At 38.3% G+C, this 21,614-nt stretch overlaps 1 protein-coding gene across 4 annotated transcripts in view; it reads left to right on the top strand.

Moving 5' to 3' along the window:
• Window positions 1-21,614, top strand: part of CLCN3 (chloride voltage-gated channel 3) — a 48,878-nt gene that overhangs the window by 2,660 nt on the left and 24,604 nt on the right. Inside the window, exon 1 of one of the 4 annotated variants that reach the window (XM_062492849.1) lies at window positions 12,275-12,353. The exons of the other annotated variants lie outside the window; for them this stretch is intronic. Coding sequence (XP_062348833.1) covers window positions 12,275-12,353 — 79 coding nt within the window. Of the gene's footprint in view, window positions 1-12,274; window positions 12,354-21,614 lie in introns of those variants that run through there. 4 annotated transcript variants of the gene reach the window in all.

Genomic DNA, 21,614 nt, shown 5'->3' with positions numbered 1-21,614 from the left:
GAATTTATGCAGTCTGCCTAAGTTGCCATGGACAATAGAGTGCACACTGACATTTTAAAGTTTATGTAATAAAGTACAGAATTGTAGATTTTTTTTTTAGAAGTCAGTGAGGAGAAAACGAAGGTTTAAAAAATAGTCTTTATTTTTCTTCTTTTTTCAGCTAATGAAAATGGAACCATAAGCTGCACATATGTTATGTAAATAAAAGTCTAACAGTATGGAATTTCTAAAGTAATTGTAGTTTTCTCCCTTGTTCAGAGGGTAATAAGTTAACAGCAGAAGTCTGCTTATTTTACTAGGCTTGCTCAGTCCCTTGGCTCTCAGGACAGCAATTCTATAAAGCTGCACAGTACTGCTATTCACATTACCACTCATACTTACGTACTTAACTGAGGTTTAGAAAGCCACTGGAGCTCTTACACAGTGGTGAATATGCCTTCTGTTGAAAGCATGTGGAAATTGCATGATGTTGGGAAAGAATGCTAAGCTCATGTGGTCCTTGTCTTATGTGGGAGATTCCCTGATACTATATGGGACTAAATAAATGAACGTTAACTGAAATCAATAATCAGAAAGTCCTGTCACCTAGATTCTTAGGTTTCTTTAATATTTAGTTGATAGCTATTTGTCTTTTTAATGTCATTTTATCTGAAAGGCTGTGGATAGTTCCATGTTGGGTAATCACCATTATCTTAAAACCAGTGCTGTACAGCAATCTTGCTTTTTTTAATGCCATCTGAAAGCATGTATGTGACCTGTCCCTTAGTGCCTCATATGAGGAAAATACAGAAATTGTGATGATGTAGTATTGTAAACCAAATATGTTCAGTAATTATATATGTACTATGCCTGTTATGTTCCCCAGTAGCTGTTTTTTGGCATGAACGACAGATTTTCAGTGGCAACGTTATGGAGAACAAGTAGATATTATGAAGATGTGAATTCTTTGAGCATACTATTTTTTAACATGCTAAATAATTACATTGCCATGCATCTGGAAGCTTGGATGGCTTGTACCAAAGCCCTGCCTTGAAGGCATGCTGCCTGTCAGCTTTGAACAAAATTTGCTTTTGTTGCATATCAAAACTCTGTAGTACTGAAGTTACTGCTTTTCCTTGTTAAAGGGCCAGCTAATGAGTTCAGTGATTCTACACTGAAATGGAAGCATCTGCCTCTTTGTATGGAGGATGTGTTACTAGAGCTTGTACAGAGAATGTACGTTCATATCCATGTGTTATTTTTAGACTGTTTGCCCTGCTTCTTGCTAGGTCAATTTGAAGATACTGTACTTAACTCTGGAAAACAATCAGTTCTTTAATAGTTAAGTCATATAAGCTAATATTTACTGGTTTAAGTTTTACAGAGCTATACTATTTAGCTTTTGAACAAAATCTTACACTATGATATTTCATTATCATTGTTTCCTGTCAAGTTAGCAGAGGGAAAAAAAGACTTATTTCTAAACAGAAATGAAATTTCCAGAATGGAAATATATTAATAGATTAATATTTTAACTATGGAATGTGATGAGAAGATGGAATTTCTAATCGGTTCTTTTTCTTTCAGTGGTTTGCCTTGCCTGTCTATGAAGTTTGAGAGAATCACGATTCTTGACTATTACCTGGGCTTGAAGGTTATAACAAGTCTCTTCAAAAGTTCAGACTTTTTCCTTTTATAACTCAGGGTTTGCCAGCCAGTGAGGTGAAACTGAGAGGTCTCCATAATTTTGCTCAGAATTGAGGGCTGTTTGTGATAAGAGAGGACTGTATCAGTTTCAACTGTTTTTTTATTTTAGTATAGGGCAAGCTTAGTAGGAAGTAGATTTTTGTGCTGTTGTCAGACTGCAATTTTTTCAATGCACTTTCTGAAATCAGATGATTAAACCTTATTTGCAGTAAAAATGGTTTGCAAGCAAATGACCTCAGTGGTGTTTACATCTTGAGGTACTTTGGTCTGTCTGTGGGAGTCTGAGTCCTGAATGAGCTTGCGTTCTATTCGATAGCTGTAGGGATTCCCGCTTCAGCTGGAGGAGTTTAGTTGCTTATATTGTGAGTTCAGTGTGGAGACAGTTTACAATTTCACATATGGTGTTAGCATAAAACTGGCAATACTTAACCTTAGTATGACAACCTGTAAACTGGTAATTCAAAAGCTGCTGCTACAGCTGCTACTCTCATCCTTGCTACTATCTCATTGCTACTGAAAAAGAAAAGAATATGCTAGCAGGTCATAGTGTAAAACACGGCATCTCTCCTAAAACCTCCATAACCATGATTTGGAGTCCCTTGCTTAAAGAGAGAGGCCTAAACAATCCATTTTTGGTGCCTGAAATATTGACACTAAAAATCTTACAGTAGTGAACTAATATTATGGCATTATTTGAGGAAGAGAAGGCAACTTTCAGCAAGTTCAGGCAATTCAGTATAACAAGAAGTTTGTATCACGGGGGGGGGGGGGGGGGGGGATAATTTCTCAAGAAAGAGCTAGTTATCTTTTTCAACAGCATGTGAATGTTGTTTGACATGTATGCTTGTTTCTATTTAGCTGTTGTCCTTTATAAATAGAAGGAAGAATACAAAGAAAAGAATAAAATAACTTACTGTTCCTGTTGTGTTCTTGGTATGTGGAAATCGCCTTAACAGAGTCCACCTATTGTTCACAGCTAGTCTGAAGAAGAACCTTTGAAGTAATTTTGCACCATTGGCATTGTTTTTATTATCCATCCATCCATGTGTTATAAAACTGACTTGACTGAGCAGCCATTATGACAGTTTCATATATCACTTTTCTGAATTTCATGCAATGTATTTTCCAAGTTACCAATATTTGCATTAAAGAGCTCATTGCTATTCTTAAGTAAGGAGCATATTCACCTCCAAATGATGCCATATAGATCAAAGCATGAGGTAACATGACTTGCTGTGATCACAATGGCAAGCATGAGGGACAGCTAATTTATAGAATGAAATTAAATTACATTAATTTGTCAGTAACTAGTTATAATTTACTTTTTTTTCTGTTGGATTGTAGTTAGGCTTCAGATGTTTTGCCTGTGTTTCATACTACTAATGCAGCTAAACACAGGATATCTGACAGCATCAAACCATGATTTCTTCTAGTTTTTTTATTAGTAATGCATGAAGTTGATTTTGCCCAACTCTCTGGAACAGAAATTGTTATACATTATGTTTACATCGGTAACTGGGCTAATTAACAAGGTTCTTCTTCAAGGATTTAAAAATTCTTGTCAACACCCCTTCACTCACCCTCCCCCCATCTGACTGGAAGATTCTTAGTTTAAAGGAAAAAAATGTTTTCTTGAATGAGTGAATTTCAGTAAGTATCTGTTTATTATGCTAGTGATTTCCTGAACTCTAATGCTTGTTTGGCTGTTTTTTTTATTGTAGCTATTGTCCAAAACCTAAGTTCACTTGATATTGCTGTAGTTGAACAGCTTGTAATGGTATTATAGCATTAATTTAGGCCTTCATATTATAAATGGATTGGTGTGGCATTAGGCTTTCTGAGGGATGGAAATTATGGCAGTGTGTATGTAGAGTTTCAGTAACCAAGTTGTTTCTTGTTCTCTTAAATGTTTGAAAACAAATAATTATCATTTTAATTTCTCATAAATACCATGGTCAGCTCTTTAAGGACTTGTTTGTCAACCCTACTAACAGTCCTTAAATGGTCTCACCAGTCCTTCCTGCCAAAGTTTTATTTAGCACATGAACTTTCTGCTCTGGAAGAAGATGAATTATAGTACTAATAATCCATTCTTTCCATCTTTCTGATACTATATAATTTTGTTGGCATCCTTCTGCATCTCTCCTGAAGTGCTTAAAGCACATTGGCTTTGTCAATAGATGCTTGAACAACAGAGGTTGTTCCCAACCTGACAGCTTGGTGTAGTGTTAGTATGTGTATGTCCTTCTCCCAGACAAATGGTGTGAATAGTGTAAAATGAAGGAACGAAAACAGAGGAAGTGTGATGGCGTATACGTGGAAACATGAGTCTGAAACGTAAAATAACATAATGCAGTATAATATGTCTATAAAATCTTTAGAAACTAAACAGACTTCTTTTTTTAACAGATTTAATAATATTTCACTTGTTCATTTTAGTTTTGATTTGTTCTCAAGTCAGCCAAAGGAGGCAGATAGGATTTTAACCAAATTGATGTTGGGCTGTACTCTTGTTTTCTGCTCTTGAGAATATTCTTGCTTACCAGGATTTTAGAGTGAAAGCTTTTCATTTTGGCTTCATCTTTTCTGCTTGGATTAAACAGAAATATTTTTTCTGAAAGAGGATATCATGATGTCCCTGAAACAGGAGAACAGCTGTACTGAGTCAAACCACAAATCTACCTAGCTCAGCATCCTGTCTGATGGGGGTTAAGTCAGTGTTTAAGGAAGAGTGAGAACAGGATAAAGAGATAGGACCACAGTATTTGTATAACAGTTTTTGTCTAGCTCATGGCCTCTCTTATCTGAGTGGTGGCTTTTAATTTTAGTTCTTATCAGTGTATTTTTCTTGAACTGAGCTTTTCTCACAAATGCAATTCTTTAGCATCCAAACCATCCCTTGCAACTTCTCATAACTGAGACCTTTACATTTTATGTAAACTACCACCTTAATTTCTTTATTTTGAACCTAAATCTAGGTATAAATACTGCTGAGAACAGATATAAGTGCCAGAGTCTTACTTAGGTTAGCACTGGCCCATGTGTTAGCATGGACTGACACGTGGATCTCCTTATCACTTACCCTTGTATGGCATAAATGCTTAAGCTCTCTTGTGTTTTTTAATTCTCATCTACAGTTGTAACTGCAGAAAATATTTCTGTTGATACGAAATGTTTTTGGGGGTATTATTAGCTTACTGAAGTGTAACTCTTGTTGATAGGAAAAGGTTTGGTATGAAACTAGTACAGGGTGACCTAAAACCAGGATGACTTTGTTGTGCCAAATACATATACCCTGATAAGCCTATCATGCAGTGGCCATACACATGTAGAAAATTAACAAGGATTAACACATTAATTATGTGGTGCTGTCGCTGTTATTAGAAGAGATGGTGAAAACTTTATTCCATTCATACTTATATTTTCTTTTCCTCAGTTATGTCTCTTTCAGGTTGAGGTCTTCTTTTTTGCTTGATTTGACCTTGTAGCTATCCCATCCTTTGGATCTTCACTGCCCCTTTCTGAACTCTTTCTAATATCTCTAATTTAAGGGAGAGGTCAGAACTTCACACAACATTTGGAGGATGGGCATGTCCTAGAAATGGAGTGAGTTCATTCAGATCACTACTAAGTACTTAGCCCATAGTTTAATGGAGTTCAAATATACCTGGCATAATGTAGTATTATGTATTAACAACATACAGAATTGGAGATATTTGGAGATAGTTGACACTATGTTTACAAAGCTTGTTTATTTATGAAAAAGATGTAATATTCTGGAAGATAGAAGGTAAGCTTAACATACACACACACACACACACACACAGATATATAGATATATATATATATAATATATATATAAAAAATATATATCTATTGTGGTTTAGCAATGGTACTCCCCGATTTAGTTCTCTGCCAAGACCTTCCAAACCATGCTGCTTGCTCCACCTTCCCCCCATTCCTGCCACCCCTGTTCGTGGATGGAGAGGAGAATTGGAGGAACAAAAGGCAAAAATCACAGCTTGAGATAAGAGCGATTTAATGGAAACAGCAGTAAGATAAGAAAACGAACAGTAACAACAGTAATAACAGCTGTGAACAAAAACAGAATTATTCACGTGCAAAAATTCTCACCTCAGAGCCTGACCTGACCAAACTCCACTACAGCCATGTTTTCCCAACTGGAAAGGAATATCCTTCTTGGAAACAAGAAAGAGTCCCATTTCCCTGTCCTGGCAACGATGTGAGGTGGTATGAAATAATGTCTTGGTCATGCCTATCCCGCTGGCCAGGCCAGGACCAGGACAGTGCTGTATCCAGGGAGGAATATGCCTTGGTGCTAGAATTTTATCCCCTGGAAGATGCTTTGAACACCAAGTTGGAAATAGTGGCCAATAGTAAACAACCCTAAAACAGAATAAGGGCAATGGAGCAGATGAAATCACTATCCTTGTATGCATTTAGGTATGAGGAAAAATAGAACAATCTCCACAGCACAATTTTGGCTAGTCTAAGAAAGGGGAGAAGTAAACTTCAGGGAAGGATGCCAAATCTTCCTGTTGATGCATTGTAACTACAGCTTCAGCAAATTGGAGTGCAAGAAGAGAACACATATGCAAAGGTGAAAAATGCAGCAGTACTTTTTTTCTTAGTAACAGCCTAACCTGTAAACAAAAAAGTACAGGAAAAAAATGGAAAGTAGAAAAACACAAAGTAGCTAAGAGGCTCTTAGAGAATCAAAGAGCAACCTGTTTGCAGAAAAACAGCTTGCTTTTCTTCCAAGTCCTCCTCATGTGATTAATACAGAGAAGTAGATATTTCTAATGTCAGTGTAAAACTGAACAATTAAAAAAAAACCCAACAAACCACCAAAAAACAAAATAACAACCAACAAAAAAAAACCCCAAAGACCAAGAACCTCCACCCCCAAAAAAAACCAAACAAAACAAACCCAAACAAAACCCCAAAGACTAAAAAGACTAACACCTGGTAACTATATGTAGTCTGTTGATGTCAGCTGGTTTTTTTGCAGCCTCATTGGGTTACACATTAAGTAATGTTACTGACAGGCCCAGAAAGAAGTGGAAAGAAAACTGAGAGATTAGTCTTGCTTTCAGTATTTTGGGCCAATATGTCGAAGTCTTTAGGGACTAAACTTTTTATTTCCACACACCTCCCCCCCCACCTTTTTAAGTCTATTTTTTCTTCTGCCCTGAAGTTTTGCATGGCAGTGGGAAGCCTTTGCTGCTGTTCCCCTGATTGGCAGTGAAGGTTCAACTTCCCTGAGGGGAAGTCAGTCTCAGAATTGATTGCACAACATGCTTGTGGCTATATGACCCGTTCTACTGCATTCTCTTTGCTGGTTGGGTTTGACTACAATTACCACCTTCTATGTCTGGACAGTGAATAAAAGCACCATTGGAAGTTACACAAAACTGTAGGAGTATAATGCAAAAACCTGTGGTTGGCCAGTAAAAAGTGAGTTTATTAGATGAGAACCTGAACTAAAGTGTTCTCTGGTGGGTGAAATGATTGTGAGCAAAATTAAGTGACAAATCTGTGGGAAACAAGTGATTATGAAAAAAACCTCTGTGTTTAAGAAGCTGTATTTTTCTGTATAATAAAATGCAGTTAGGGAAAAATCTTACTGTGTATTACTACTGTGCACTTTCTTCCAGGTTTTTCTTACTTCTGTGCTGCTTGAACTCCATCTCTCTTAAACTACTCAACAGCATATGCTATAAATTTGGTTTTTCCTACTTTTACATAATATTTGGTCTAAAATTTTTCCTGTTATCTGTCTATCTTATTGAGGGTTTTGATGAGATGGCAGTGGTAACAGTCTTCTATATATAGCCTGCTACACTGAGGGACAGAATTCTATATACTACCAATGAAGGAATGAAGTTCAAGACTAATTTACAATGCTTCCAAAATAATTTATCCTTGGTTTTTACTGTGTATCAATTTGAAGCTGTGTATAACTGTACTTTTTTTCTCTCTTCCCTTCTTCCCCAATTTCCGTGGTTACATCTTTGATGTATCATCCTGGACCAGACACATCTTTGATGTATCATCCTGGACCATGTCTGGGAACAGAGAGAATGATGCTTGTCCTTTTATCATCTTTCATATTGTCACAGCAGGCTCTGTGTGACCCATATGAGAAAGTGGTATGACTTTATGCAGAATTAACAAAGTCAGGCTGAAGGAGCTGCAAGACAGTAAACTGAGACATTAAGAGAAATCAAGATAGTAGAGAGAGGGGTTAGACCTGGGCTTAATTTGGTTGCTTGGTTTGGGAAAATGCTTAATGAAAGAAGAAATTGGGAGAACAGGTAGGAGAGTAAAGCTGGAAGGAAGAGTAATGATGAGGCACAAAGGGTTTTAAGACATTTTATGTATACTTTGGGCACTCTGTTGTAAATGGATGCTTTCATGCCCACCCTTTAAGAGAAGGTACATATTATTTAAATGCTTTTTGGAATGGTTGTCGATGATATCTACTTTGGTGAGTGCTCTGTATGTAGCCATTTTCAAGAGAACATTATCTTCTAGCTCTGCTGAAAGAGAAGCTTTAGTTTTGAATAATAATAGGAAAGAAAATGTCAGTTGAGAGTCACCAAAATCTTTTGCATCAATCACACTAACAGTTGTAATTATCAGTCACGTTTTTGGCATCAGTTGTTATGCTGATGAAATCATTCAGCATTCTGAAACTTATATTTGCAAGGTTACAAACAAAGTTTGTACAAAGACAAAGTTACACAGTCTGTCACCAAAATAAACCAAGTAATTGGGAGAAGTGAGAGCACATTTATTTTATATGTAGCAAGGTGCTTGGCTGACTTCTTTAAACCTAGCTTACCTTTTACTGTGAAATGTTAGGACGTGCTTCAGAGTTAAGGTCTTCCCTCCAGCTTTAGGTAAACAGGCTGTCATACCTCCGTGGTACTCTTTTTCATTGGCTTTGTTTTTCCCCTTCAAAATATATTTCCATTTTCCGTATCTGATTTGTGTAACCTCTCACTAGTTCTTATATTGTCAGATACTTTGCCTTGAATATGATTCTTCTCTTTCCCTAAATTGGAAAAGGTTAAGTGTGGAGAGAAGCCTTTTGTCCTTCTTAGTATACCTTAAAGGTGTGTCAACCGTGTACATTCCAGTATTTTCAGAACAATGGACTTCTGCAAAGACAGGTGCATCTAAGTTATGGTTAACCACAGCCTGTGCCTGCAGAGAACAGTGGGAGCACTCAGATGTGTGAAGTTATTTGGGCATGGAGGATTTCTGGGATTGAAACCTTAGTCTGTAATTACTGCAATGAAATTTGGAAAACGAACTGCTATACAAACCTGCTGTTTATGTGTGAGCTGTTCTATGTAGTAAATTTGCAATTTGAAGGGGCTCTCAGCCATTTAAAATAAGGTTATTGTTAAACTTGTTTTAGGCCTTACAAGTGTTCATAGTATTTTGTACTCCAAAATATCCAAAATACATAGGTAGAGATGCCATTTCAGTGACTATAATTTTGGATTTTGCAGAACTTAACAACAGAAATAACTGACGTGCTCTTTGGAATATAAAGTTGTCATACAGTTCAAGCCATGCACTTTTTGAGATCAGGCAGATAAAGAGTAATTTGGAAAAATTAAATTGTATAGGTGGTTAGATATTTACCAAAAAAAAAAAAAAAAAGACTGCTTGTCATGTTAGTATGCATAGTATTTTTACCAAAACAACACAAAAACTAAAATCACCTTTCATGGTATTGTAGGAAAGGGAATACACACAGTGATGATAGGTATGAACAATGAGAACACAAGCTGCTGGTAACTGAGAAGGGAAAATGACTGCTCTGCTTTTTAAGAGTAGACAAAGGACTGTGTTTGGCAGCCAGTCTATAAGCAGTGACCTTTGAAGAGCTGTTTTTTTTTAATATTAGATGGACTCTTGAAATTTCATGTAGCAAATATGAAGTAATCTATTTTACACGGCAGACTTCTTATCACTTTCTCTAATATCCATAGTTGATCAGATATGCTCTCCAACAAATTTATCCTTCACCTTTACCATCTCAAACTGGATTTCAATCTTGGGCAGAAATTTTGCATTTGTCTTAGTCCAGTGAACAGGTTTAGGCCAAAAAGTGAGCCATTTTGACTGATTTTTATTATCAGTTGTAAGTCTTCCCAGGCTTTCAGTTACCACATCAAATTCCTCAAGTAGATGTGATCTTCCAGACTTTGTTAATGCAAGTCCTTTATATCCTTTATTTCATATTCTCTCAAGTATGAAGTTGAATTTATAGTGTTGTCATCTATAATCAACATGAAATAAATGCACTAACAGTTCATTCTGTAATGATTCTTGCTTCAGATTACAGAAACTTTTGCATTTCTTCCTGCTGTGAATTATTTTTTATTTAGAGGCTTACAATAAGATTACAGACTACCTCCAGGTTCTGTTGAGGTAAGGAGTTAAAAATGCTCAGGAATTTCTGTTGTACTTCTCTGGAAATAAGGGATATGGATAATTTGAAGTTAAGATGTGCTTAGGTTTGTCTTTTCATGGACAAAAATAAATGGTGATAATACATAATGGCTGTGAAAGTTTGGGATGTGCAAGATCTTAAAGATTCTATTTTTTTTATTTAAAAAGTTGTGGGAGGCTACTCTTTAAAAAGCATTTGTTTGTATAGGTGATAACAAATGGATCTGTTTTTTAGAACTGAGTATCTGTGGCTCAAGGGTTCACTTTGTCTTGGAGATAAGGTAGTCCTTAAGGTTTTGAAACATATTTTGCTATATGCTCATTTCCCCCCCTTTTCTCACTTGTTTTTCCACCTATAGAGATACCAGCATTTTCTCAATGTTTGTACTGGAGCCATATTTTTAACATTTTGTATATTTGTGAAGTAAATGTAACATTTCTTTATGTCCTACTCTGGCCTCAAAATGATCATTTGCAGTATGCACCTTGTAACCTTGGCTTACAAAAGAAATTATTTCCCTAAGAACATATGTGGAATATTATTTAAGAAACCAATGCATTTGAAAATTAAATTAACTGTCTGTTACACACTTACAGAGGCGCAAAGGTGCACACAATAAAATTAATTCCTTGTTTGCTGTATGAATGAAATGGAAGCTGGGCCTTGGTGCGGTAGGCGTGCAATATATTTAACTTTGCTACCTGCTGAAGGGGAAGAAAAGGAAAAACAGTGTGCATACCTTTCATATGTGTTTCATTACCACTGGACCAACTATGGAAATCTCATGTAAAATAGCTTTCTAATAATTTTTTCTTGGTAGCAATTGCAAGATAGGACCAGGACAAGATCTTACATTAAACATAAAACAGTGTATGGATTCAATACGTAATAGTGTCTGCTTCAGACGGAAGCATGTAGTCAGTGTAAGATTTCCTGTCTTTAGATACCTACCGGCTGTTTGAAGTGCTTGGGCTTTGCCAGTGCTGTAACAGCCGCTGCTTGATGATGCATCACATGAATGCCTTGGTTAGCATTCATGTGGGTTGTTGCCTATTTTGAGCCTGTGACTTTTAAGGGACTCAGACCATTTTATCAATGTGTAGAGTAATGCATGCTAAGTGTGGACTTGTGATTATTACGTTTACTTCCACCCCCACCCCAAGCTTTGTAGTGTGAGTATGGATGTTACACAGTTGTAATACCAGAATAATTAAAAAAAATAAATTAGACAGTAGTCCATTGTAGTTAGATATGTAATTAAATTATTGTTTTGATTTTCTTGATGACATATGTTCAATTGTCAGTCACTGCTATAGGACTGAAAGTTCTACGTGCATGGGGGGTAGGAGGGTGAAAGCAGGGTGAGCTGATCCGGTGGAGCAGACGGGTTGGCTTTGGACAGGTTATGTTGCTGTTCCTTGGAGGTAATCATTTTGATGTTAGAAAAGAGCAATTAAAATGCCTCGGAAGGAGGCTTCTCCCCAGCCCCCAGCAATGCATGAATCTTCCCTTCCAGATAAAATGCGATTATAGGTGTTCAGAAGCGTCATCAGGCGTGGCTCCAGAAAGATGCAGGAACTATGGGCGGCTCTTTTGTGGCAGGTTTGCCTGTTTTTCTGAGCCGGGCCCCACCGTTCACCTGTTGACAGGGTGGCAGCTCACCCGTGCGAGCGCGTCCCTCCCGCCGTTCGGCCGGCGGGGCCGGGACCCCGCGCCCGGCGGGGGCGGCTCTCCCGGGAGCTGCAGCGGGCGCGTCCCGCGCTCTCCCGCCGGGCTCTGCTCTGCTCTGCTCTGCGCTTCTCTGCTCTGCTCTGCTCTGCTCTGCTCTGCTCTGCTCTGCTCTGCTCTGCGCGGCGGTGTCGTGCGGCCGGAGCTGCGGCCGTGTGGCGGGCGGGAGGCGCAGGTGGCGGGGCCGCCCCGCGCTGACATCAGCGGCGGGGCCGAGCCCGCTCCGCAGAGCCCGGCGCTGCAGAGCCACGGCGGCGGCGCGGGCCGGGCCCGGCCGAACATGGCAGCGGACCCCGCGGCCGCCCTTGCGTGAGCGATGCCGCGGCCCTCCTGAGCCGGCAGGCGGGCCTCGTGTTCGTCACGTCCATGGATGTCTCTTCCGATCCGTATCTGCCCTACGATGGAGGAGGAGACGGCATTCCGCTCCGGGAGTTGCATAAACGAGGTATGCCGGATTGGCGTTTGGGTTACTTGTTTGCGTATCTGTACGTGCGGGACCGCTGTCCACGTTTGGAACGGGGACGTAAAGGCTTGCTAATTCTCGAACTGCTTTGTTTCGCCTGCCCGATGCCTTTTGTGGGAGGAGAATTCAGAAAATCAGTCCTGGCTGGTTCCTGTGCTGTCAGGGATTGTTTTCTCTGCGAGCAGATCAGTCCTGCTTCACATCTCATCGCCCTGTGACTCCATCTTCGATATGTGGCAGGCTTGCCTTTAGCTTTCTGTTAGGTTTTTTTGCGTGTGGTTTTTTTTTAATCAATAAAGCCATCTCGTGCAGAAAAAAAAAAAATAAAATCCCTCCAACAACTGTGTTCGTCTTTGACCACGACCGAATTAGCTAGAGTTACTAAATACGATATTTACCTGTCTTCCACTAGCATGAATAGGAACAGTGTTTGTCTGGCTTTGAAGTTTCCGTACCTGGCTTTAAGACTTGAGCGGTTGTTGACGTCTTTGATATGCCAAGGGTAAAGCTCTGCAATGGTAATATGTCAGCTCAGCAAATATTGATGAACTCATAAGGAACTGGTACTTTAGGGTAGGTTCTTTACACTGTTGCTTTTAAGGAAGCAGATTTAGAAAGAAAAGTGTTTTCAAGTGTTCAGGGGGAAAAAAATTTGAGCTTACATTTTATTTCTCACTGCAGATTTAAAGCAGAATGCGTTTTGAAAAGATCTGGTTTTATCCTGAGAAGTTGTAGTAGGAATAAAAGTTATGCCTTCAAATTCTGAGGATACAAGTATGTTTTCTTGTTTGGATTGGATGGTCACAGTGTGGTATTTAAAACAATAAATTTAGTGAATTTCTACTTTTGTTTAAATTGGGCATTCTAAAATTAGAAAGTTACCAACATTTATAGCTGCTGGCATCAGCATTGGAGAGGAGGTAGGCTGAGACTAGAGATGATTTGCATAAAATGATTTTTTTCTCTTCATGTAATTTATTGGTTTGCTTGTCCATGCTAACTCTTATTTCTGTAAATAATTTACCTCATAATTTATTTTCATCTAACATTTAATCTGTCTCTTAGTAGTTTACATAGAAGGCTGTTTGTTGGCTTTTTATGATTCTTAGAATGTTTTTCACCATATCTTAACATCAGCAAGTTTCAATACAGTTTATTTTAGACAAGCAAATTTTACACTGTCTAGCAAGTGCTAGATCGTTCTCTAAGTCAGATATTAGAATCGCTTCTGAGAAATTGAGGCAGGTGTTTTCTTAAAGGATTTGCAAAATGTGAATTTGGGATCTGACCAAGGTTGAATATAAATGCCTGAAAGGAAAGTGCAAAGAAGGTGGAGACAGGCACTTCTCAGTGGTGCCCAGTGGCAGGACCAGAGGCAGTGGGCACAGACTGAGCATGGGACATGCCCTCTGAACATCAGCAAACAGTTTTTTACTGCGAGGTTGACTGAGCACTGTAACAGGTCACCCAGACAGGTTGTGAAATTTCCTTCCTCAGAGACATTCAAAAGCCATGTGGACATGATCCTGGAAAACAGCTCTAGATGGCCCTGCTTGAGTAGGGGGTTTGGACCAGATAACCTCCAGAGATCCCACCTTAACCATCCTGTGAGTTTAGATTTGTAGATTTAAATATGAGAACTGCAAAATAGTCCTAACATAACACTTTCAGACTCTGCAGTTGCAGTTAAGACATTGAAATGTAATCAGTTAGTTGTACATTCCTGGAAATTAACAGGTTTTAGTTGATTTTTTATAATACAAAAAGTAGATATTTGCAGTGCAAAGTAGTATCTGGCATACCAGAGTATTGCTAAACATAATGTTTGCAAATACTGTAATGAAAACTGTGGAGGATTCAGCTAGGTTGCTCCATTGTGGTGACAATGCTGGGGGCCAGCAAGACAATTCCCAGTTGTGATTTGTCTTTTTTGCAGTTTCACTGAATTCTATTAGGACCTGTGCTTCCCATATTCTGATACTCTATTTCAAAACAAACGTTACTGGTGCTTCTTGGACTTGTTGTAGTGAATATAGATTTGAAAAGCCCCAAACAACCAACAACAAAACCTGAGCAGTGTCACCATAATGTCTTGCAGCTCTGATTTTTTCAAGTGCTTATTAAACCACGACATTATGTCTCATAAGATGATGACTCCAGCGTAGTTTGTTCCAATAGATGTAACCAAACTTTGTGAGTTTGCCCTGCTGGTTTACGGTGTCGCAGTAATCTGTTATTGTGATTCAGCTATTAAAATAAAGCTCAAAATGCTAGCAGACAAAGCCAGAAATTGAAGATAAATTGTTGTCATTACTTTGTGTACTACCAAGATTTTTATTTTCTCTTCATGTAGTTTTCACAGCATTGTGATAATAAGTTCAGAGAATATGGGTAAAGATATTCCAAGAAAGCAGACTTAATTGTCAAAGAGTGATGAATTTTTTCCCTTATTCACATACTGACAACTTGTATGTCCTGCAGAGTAATGTTCACGTCATGCAAAATTGCTCTGTAACATCAAAGCATTTGTTGCACTAATTGACTGCAGAGGCTCACCCAAAATAGCTGCACCTCAGCAATTATGAAATGACTATTTAAATCACCAGGGGTCTTTGAGGTTTAATTAATGGCCTTCACTAATGTTTAGTGAGATGAAATACAAAGTATTATAATGCATTATTATTAAAGGCCTGATCCGTTAGCTTGCATTAAGAAGATTTTTTTCCCATCCAAGTACACTATGAAACATCAAATGGAAAGATTTAAAAATACATCTTTATTAATTGTGTTTATCTTTTATGTTGATTACTACTACAGTCTCTTATAAAAAAAAGCTAAACAGATATTATTGAATACTTCTTACCAGGAGTTCCTTTGACTTGTGCTGTCTTACGACTTCTTTTTATGTGATACTAAATGCATTGTTCCAGACCTACTTATCATCCCTGACACACAAATAAAAATTCAGGAACAGTCTACTTCTCCTCTCTTCTCTACTAAATAAGATATAAAAATATTACTTCTCAGAAAGGGTTTAAAATTTCTGATTTAGGATTGCATATATCCCAAGTACCTGGAATGTACATTGTGTAAGAATTTTTCATATAACAAACAGTATACTGCAATGTATGCTGTGTAAATAAATTACTTGCGTTGACCTCGGATTTATTTTTTTATAACTGCCTTGACCCTTTCGAAAGTTCAGAATGATCAGTATCTTACTTGTCTACCAACCATTCACAGACATGCTCACACTCAGATTCCCTTACCCTGCCCCTCTTTTTATTATTTCTAAATAAGCATTAATTTTACCCCACTTTAAAATTTTGAAATCTGAGCAATAGCAGTACATGGTCAGGCTACCAGATCAAGCAAGACTTGATCTTTAGTAGGCACAAGCTTTGTTGACTCCGTTATTTTATTTATACATATACATAAATGTGTCTTAGATTTAAGAAGTTGGAAGTCCTCAAGCAAAATTAATGAAATACTGTTTGACTAATAATCTCTGATTAAGTCAATGGCCAGGAGATGTGAAAATTACGTATATAAAGAACATGACAGATTTCCTGATGACTTAGTTTTAGTAAACCTAATTTTTTTGGGAGACAAAATAAGTCACAATTTATTTTGTTGTGCACCAGTCACCAGCCATGAAGGTGTAACTTCTCTTGCTTAGACAATACTAATAGTAACATAGGGGAAGCCTCTCAGCCACCTGGAGCCTCACCTGTTACTGTGAGCTGTGAGGCAGAGAATATTTAATAATATCCTAGGAAGACTGAGTCAGATGAGTACTGAGCCAGTTCAGATCTTCTTAAGTGATAAAACATATACTTTGGTATATTAGGCAGCATTTCTGCTTAAGGGCCTCTTAAGTTTAAGAATTAGTAATAAATTGGAAGTCAGTACGAGTGTGACCTTTGAAATAAATGGGTACAAAAGTTGTATACACATGCTCAAAGCTAGAACTTGACCCTGAAATTTTATTGGTTGCAGAGGGAGAATTAAAAATTATTTTTCTAGATTAATTACATGTTTACAACAGACAATGTAATCAAGATTATGATCATTCTCTAAGTACTTTGAGAAAAAACATAATATGGAGAAACTCAGTATGATTATGGCACTGTATTTCTGCTGTGCTTTAAGGTTCCTTGTATAAAAGAGGGATAAGGATTTTCAATTATAAGTTTAGCAAATTTGGCTTTGGTGATTAAGTACCACCAGATGTAACTTCAGTTCATTTAGGTAGTTACAGGTTATCTGTCTGCATGTGCTGTATAACTGGTAAGGTTCTCCATGGAGCATGTGTCTCAATTTTTGAAATAATTTTTGATGTACTTTTATCTGAGATATTAGAAAGTTAGTGAACGGACCAAGATTATGCCCTTGATAGGTCTGAATGTGGTCTGATTGGGATAATCATATTAACAGAATTTTTTTTTTCCTGCATCCAGTCTTTGCCTTCTAAAACAACATGTAAGTATGTATGCTCTTATATACCTGCAGCAGCACCACTTAGAAATCTAATTATCTAAATTTTCGGTGTTCTGACTTTTATGGCCTTGGTCACTGTTAGATCATAGATAATTTCCCTTTTGTAATGTTTGCTTTATCTAACTTTATATATTTTTATACCTTCTATTTTTCTCATCTCCTTCCTCATTATTCACCTTACATGTAAGCTGTAAATTTAGTAGTGGGAGGATCTCAGTAACTTTTTGCTTGCATATCTGAAGTCCCAAGTCATCATAAATATAATTAAATAAACATAGTCCATCTGCCTTTACAAGAAAAGAAGTCTATAACAATATTTTTTTTTTTTTTTAGTGCTGCATCATAGAAACAAATGTTTGTTTCACCTAAGGTGAAAAGCAAAACTCAGGGTTTTGTTGTTGGTTTTTTTTTCCCCTTGTCCATTTGTGGTGGACACAAATCTTCAAAAGTCTTGGCTTAACTCAGGGGTGCTACTGTTGAACTTTGATTTGACTGATGCTTTTTAAAAGGTTATTTTTAAACCAAGATCTATTTGGGGGCAGATGAAATGGAGGATATTATCATGCAGTACTTTGGTAAATAGTACAGCTTATCCTTGTTCTTCAAAACTTGTTCCATGTCTTCCTGTTTCTCATTTATCAGATTTTTCCAGCTGATTTTTTTTTCAGTTTGTGTATATATAACTGTATCAATTTTATATGCATTTTGATTATAATGCAGAGACCAGTTTCTGTTTGAAAGCCTTTGATGCAGTTAGAAGAGCTAACTGAAGAGACGTGCTGAAAATTCATGGTTGCATACAAAGTGGAATGTATTACTTGATTACAAAGACTTTAACGTCATTAATCAACAACAGTAGTGAATTTCACTGGCATTGTGTGCTGTGCTTCTGATTCTGAAATTTAAAAATTGCTTCTAGCCAGGAGAAGGAAGTAGTGCTTAATGAATCTTTTCGAGTGGTTATAGACAAATTTAAAGAAACTGATGATTGTTTCTTGCCTTTTTAATTGAAAGCCTCATATTTTGTGGTCTGAATATGGAGACAATAGAAGCTGAGGCACTAACACGTACCCTGTGTATACAAATCTTTGTTACAAGTGTAAGGGATCCTTACAGTGTGCGTTGCTTGCAGGGTGCTTCCCTGCCTCCACTCCTCTTGCCACCTAATACCCAAGGACATAAGGGTGAAACAAAGCCTTGGATTAGAATCTGGCCTCTGGAAAGCTACAGCTCCTGCTGATTTTAACACTCAGCAGATTTGGATGGTTGTGTCAGGGGGAGCTTATTGCAGCCTTTACTGTAATCTGACTGGCTTTTTTCACTCCCAGAGGTGCATTTATTTTTTTCTGTCCTCCTTTCACGCTGCTGGGAGTAGCCCAAAGGAGACACGTTTGCACTGCTGTCAGCCATAAGAACAGTGGCTGAGGCGAATGCTGTGTACTTGTGCATTGTTTAGAAAAAGGGATGGGTGAGCAGCAGCAGCTATTCTTGCTGTAGGAGTCAGTAATTACATAGCTTGTAGAGAAATACCTTCGAGAAATTGGGTCCTGTTACTGCTCTGTCATTGAATACAGCATTGACGTTCTTTATCTGTTATTGTTTTCCCAACTCTGGAATGTTTCTAAACCTTTGGGAGTTTTGAGCTCTGTGAAATAGATGTTACTGTATAGTGTCTGGACATTAATATTTATAGCTTTGATTTGTTTCCAGCAGAAAGTTATAATTAAAATCTAACAAGACCCCAAGGGCCCATTTATGTATTTCAGGATAACTAGTCTGACAGTTTGTTGCTATGGAAGGGGGTGAACTTGTTGCTCCCCATCTATTCTCTCAGTTTTTGCTCTTGCACTGGCTCTATTTCTTCTTCAACAGCACAGAAACTTGATTTCAGTCCCATATAATGGCAGATTTTTTGGTTGTTGTTAGTTTTGTCTGCTTAGTTGGATTAGCATGTTGTCTTGTTTACTGTGCAGTAAACCAAGTAGGCTCAGTTTGAGACAATGATGTATTTTGTGATGTGCATTCAGAAGATGGATATCATGCTGTGTAGCATATAGAAGGGGTCTAAAGCTTTGTCATAAGATTATGGTCCCTTGTTAACTCTGATAGCCACTCTCTTGAGAAGCCTGTTCTTGTCTCAGTTCTGTACTTTTTTTATCTTGCAAGGGTGTAGCTGTAAGGATTTGTTCTCTAGGTGATGCTGGGTAATTGTTCAGATAATCACTTGGTGGATTACCACTAAAAATCTGTTGTGCATCGTTTGACTGCCCAAGATGTAGCATTTGTCTTAAATCTCGATGTTTCTCTTCTCATTATTTTTATGAGAAAGAGAAGAACACAGCCTACAAGGAAAGAGTTGGGGAGGATTGTTGAACAGTTATGAATGAATCAGGAGCAGCATGTGTGTTGTAAAACTCATTTCTTGTGTGAAATAAATTAACTATGAACTTACCAGGTTTTTTTTTTTAAACGCACCTTTTGTCAGCTGCATATGTTGCAGGGTTACTTTCAAATTTGAAAGAAATCTCCTGAGTTCCAAAAAGACAAAGCAGTATGGGATTACTGCTGCAGTAGGTGAGGCAGTCTTTAAAAATACTGTCCATGGCCTCAAGATTGCTGTATATAATCTACATAAATCAGCTTTCTGTCATGTTTATCATGGTTCCAACACCAGTCAAGATTGAATACTGTTTGTATGAGGCACATCTATAAAATATGAAAGCAGAAATATTCCTTGCCTTAAGGAGGGACAAAAGGCAGGGAGGAGTCCTGATGTATAAAGCAGATTCTGTGAGTATACCAAAATATTAGTTCTGTAATTTCTTTTCCTAGTGGTTCCATCAGGAGAAATTAGCTAGGCAAAGCAGGAGGTTGGATCAGTGTTGGGGCCCAACAGCCATTGAGTATAACTTCATGTTCAAAGAGAAATGCAAGAGAGCAGTACGGTAAGGACTGTTCATTTTTTGTCAGACGTAGTACCTTCTCAAGCAATTTTGGATTGCATTTTTTACATTCTCACTAAGATTTAAAAAAGAGGGAAAAAATCCTTCACTTCTTCAGGCATAAAAGCTTTCTTATGGTGTTGGAATCCGCTTGTCTTATTCTGTTTTAATTTGTGAAGCATTTTTGTTTTTCCTGTGCTTCATTCTCATTGGGTGTCCCAAAGTACTTTTTTTTTTGCTAACCTTAATGCTTTTTGCAGTTTTTTCTTCTAACGTTGTGCAATATTTATTTTTTTTAGCAACTTCAGTTGAAACAGTGCTTCAGCAATACCAGAGCTGATGGCTGAGAAAGGATTGTGCTCAAGGCTTGGAATTACATGCATGGAAGGATAACAATAGTCAGCTGCCTTTCTAGAAGGCAGTTCATTCAAAACTTAGTGACTGAATCCCCCAAAAGAGTTTCCTTTTTTTGCTTTTATTGCCATGTTGCTTTTATTTTATAGAAGCTTACTGTCTATAAGCTTGCAGTCTGTGATTGCAGCAGCTCACAGCAGTTACATGTTGAGATTCAGGACAACCAGCACAGCTTTACCAAGGTTCATGCCTGACCAACCCAGTGGCCTTCTATGACAGAGTGATTCTATCAGTGAAAAAGGGAATGATGACAGATACTGTTTGTGTGGACTTCTGTAAAGCCTTTGTCATGGTCCCCCACAGCATCCTTCTTTCTAAACTGGACAGAGATGGATTTAATGAACAGGACATTAGATGGATAAGAAATTGCTTGGGTGGATGGACCCCCACATCCAGAGCGTAGGGGTCAATGGCTCAGAGTCTTGATGGAGAAAGGTGACAAGTGGTGTCCCTCAGGGGTCCATATTGAGACTGCTGTTATTTAATATCAGGTGAAGGGATCGAGTGTGATTTTGCTTGGCAGATTTGTAGATTGCACCAAGCTGAGTGGTGTTGTTAACACTCCTGAAGGATGGGATACTATCCAGAGGAACCTGGATAAGCTCCAGAAGTGAGCCTGTGGGAATCTCATGAGGTTTAACAAGACCAAGTGGAAGGGGGTGTTGGTGGATGAGAATCTGAACATGACCCAGCCACGTGCACTTGCAGCCAGGAAAGCCAAACATATCCTAGGCTGCATTCAAAGCAGTGTGGGCAGCAGGGTGAGGGAGGGGATTCATCTACACTGCCCCACTCTGATGAGACTCCACCTGCAGTGCTGGTGCTCTGGGTCCCCAGCATAGAAAAGGCACCAACCTGTTTGAGCAAGTCCAGCACAGGGACACCAAGATGATCACGGAGCTGAAGCACCTCTCCTATGGGGAAAGGCAGAAAGAATTGGGTTTGTTCTGCCTGGAAAAGATTTTGAGTGATCTAGTTGTTGCCTTCCAGTACCTGAAAGGAGCCTACTAGAAAGATGGAGAAAGACTATTTACAAGAGTGCATGGTGACAGGATAAGGGGAAATGGCTTCAAATGGAGAGGAGGTTTGGATTAGATATTGGAAGAAATTCTTTACTGTGATGGTGGTGAGGCCCAGATAAGCTGTAGATGCCCCATGGCTGAAAGTGTTCAGGACCAGGTTGGATGGGAGGGACTTGGAGCAACCTGTCTAGTGAAAGGTGTCCCTGCCCAAGAGCTAGATGATCTTTAAGGTCTCTTCCAACTTATTCTGTGATTTTGCCTTATTTTTGCAAGGTGTGGAAAGACTGTATTTGCTTTATAAGGATTCGTATGAGTTGTACTGAGCCTCTGAGAGGACTGGTATACTACTGTTTCTCTAGTAACAT

Source organism: Cinclus cinclus, chromosome 5 (genome assembly GCF_963662255.1).
Source record: "Cinclus cinclus chromosome 5, bCinCin1.1, whole genome shotgun sequence".
Taxonomy (NCBI): domain Eukaryota; kingdom Metazoa; phylum Chordata; class Aves; order Passeriformes; family Cinclidae; genus Cinclus; species Cinclus cinclus.
This window is presented reverse-complemented; position numbering and strand designations above follow the sequence as displayed.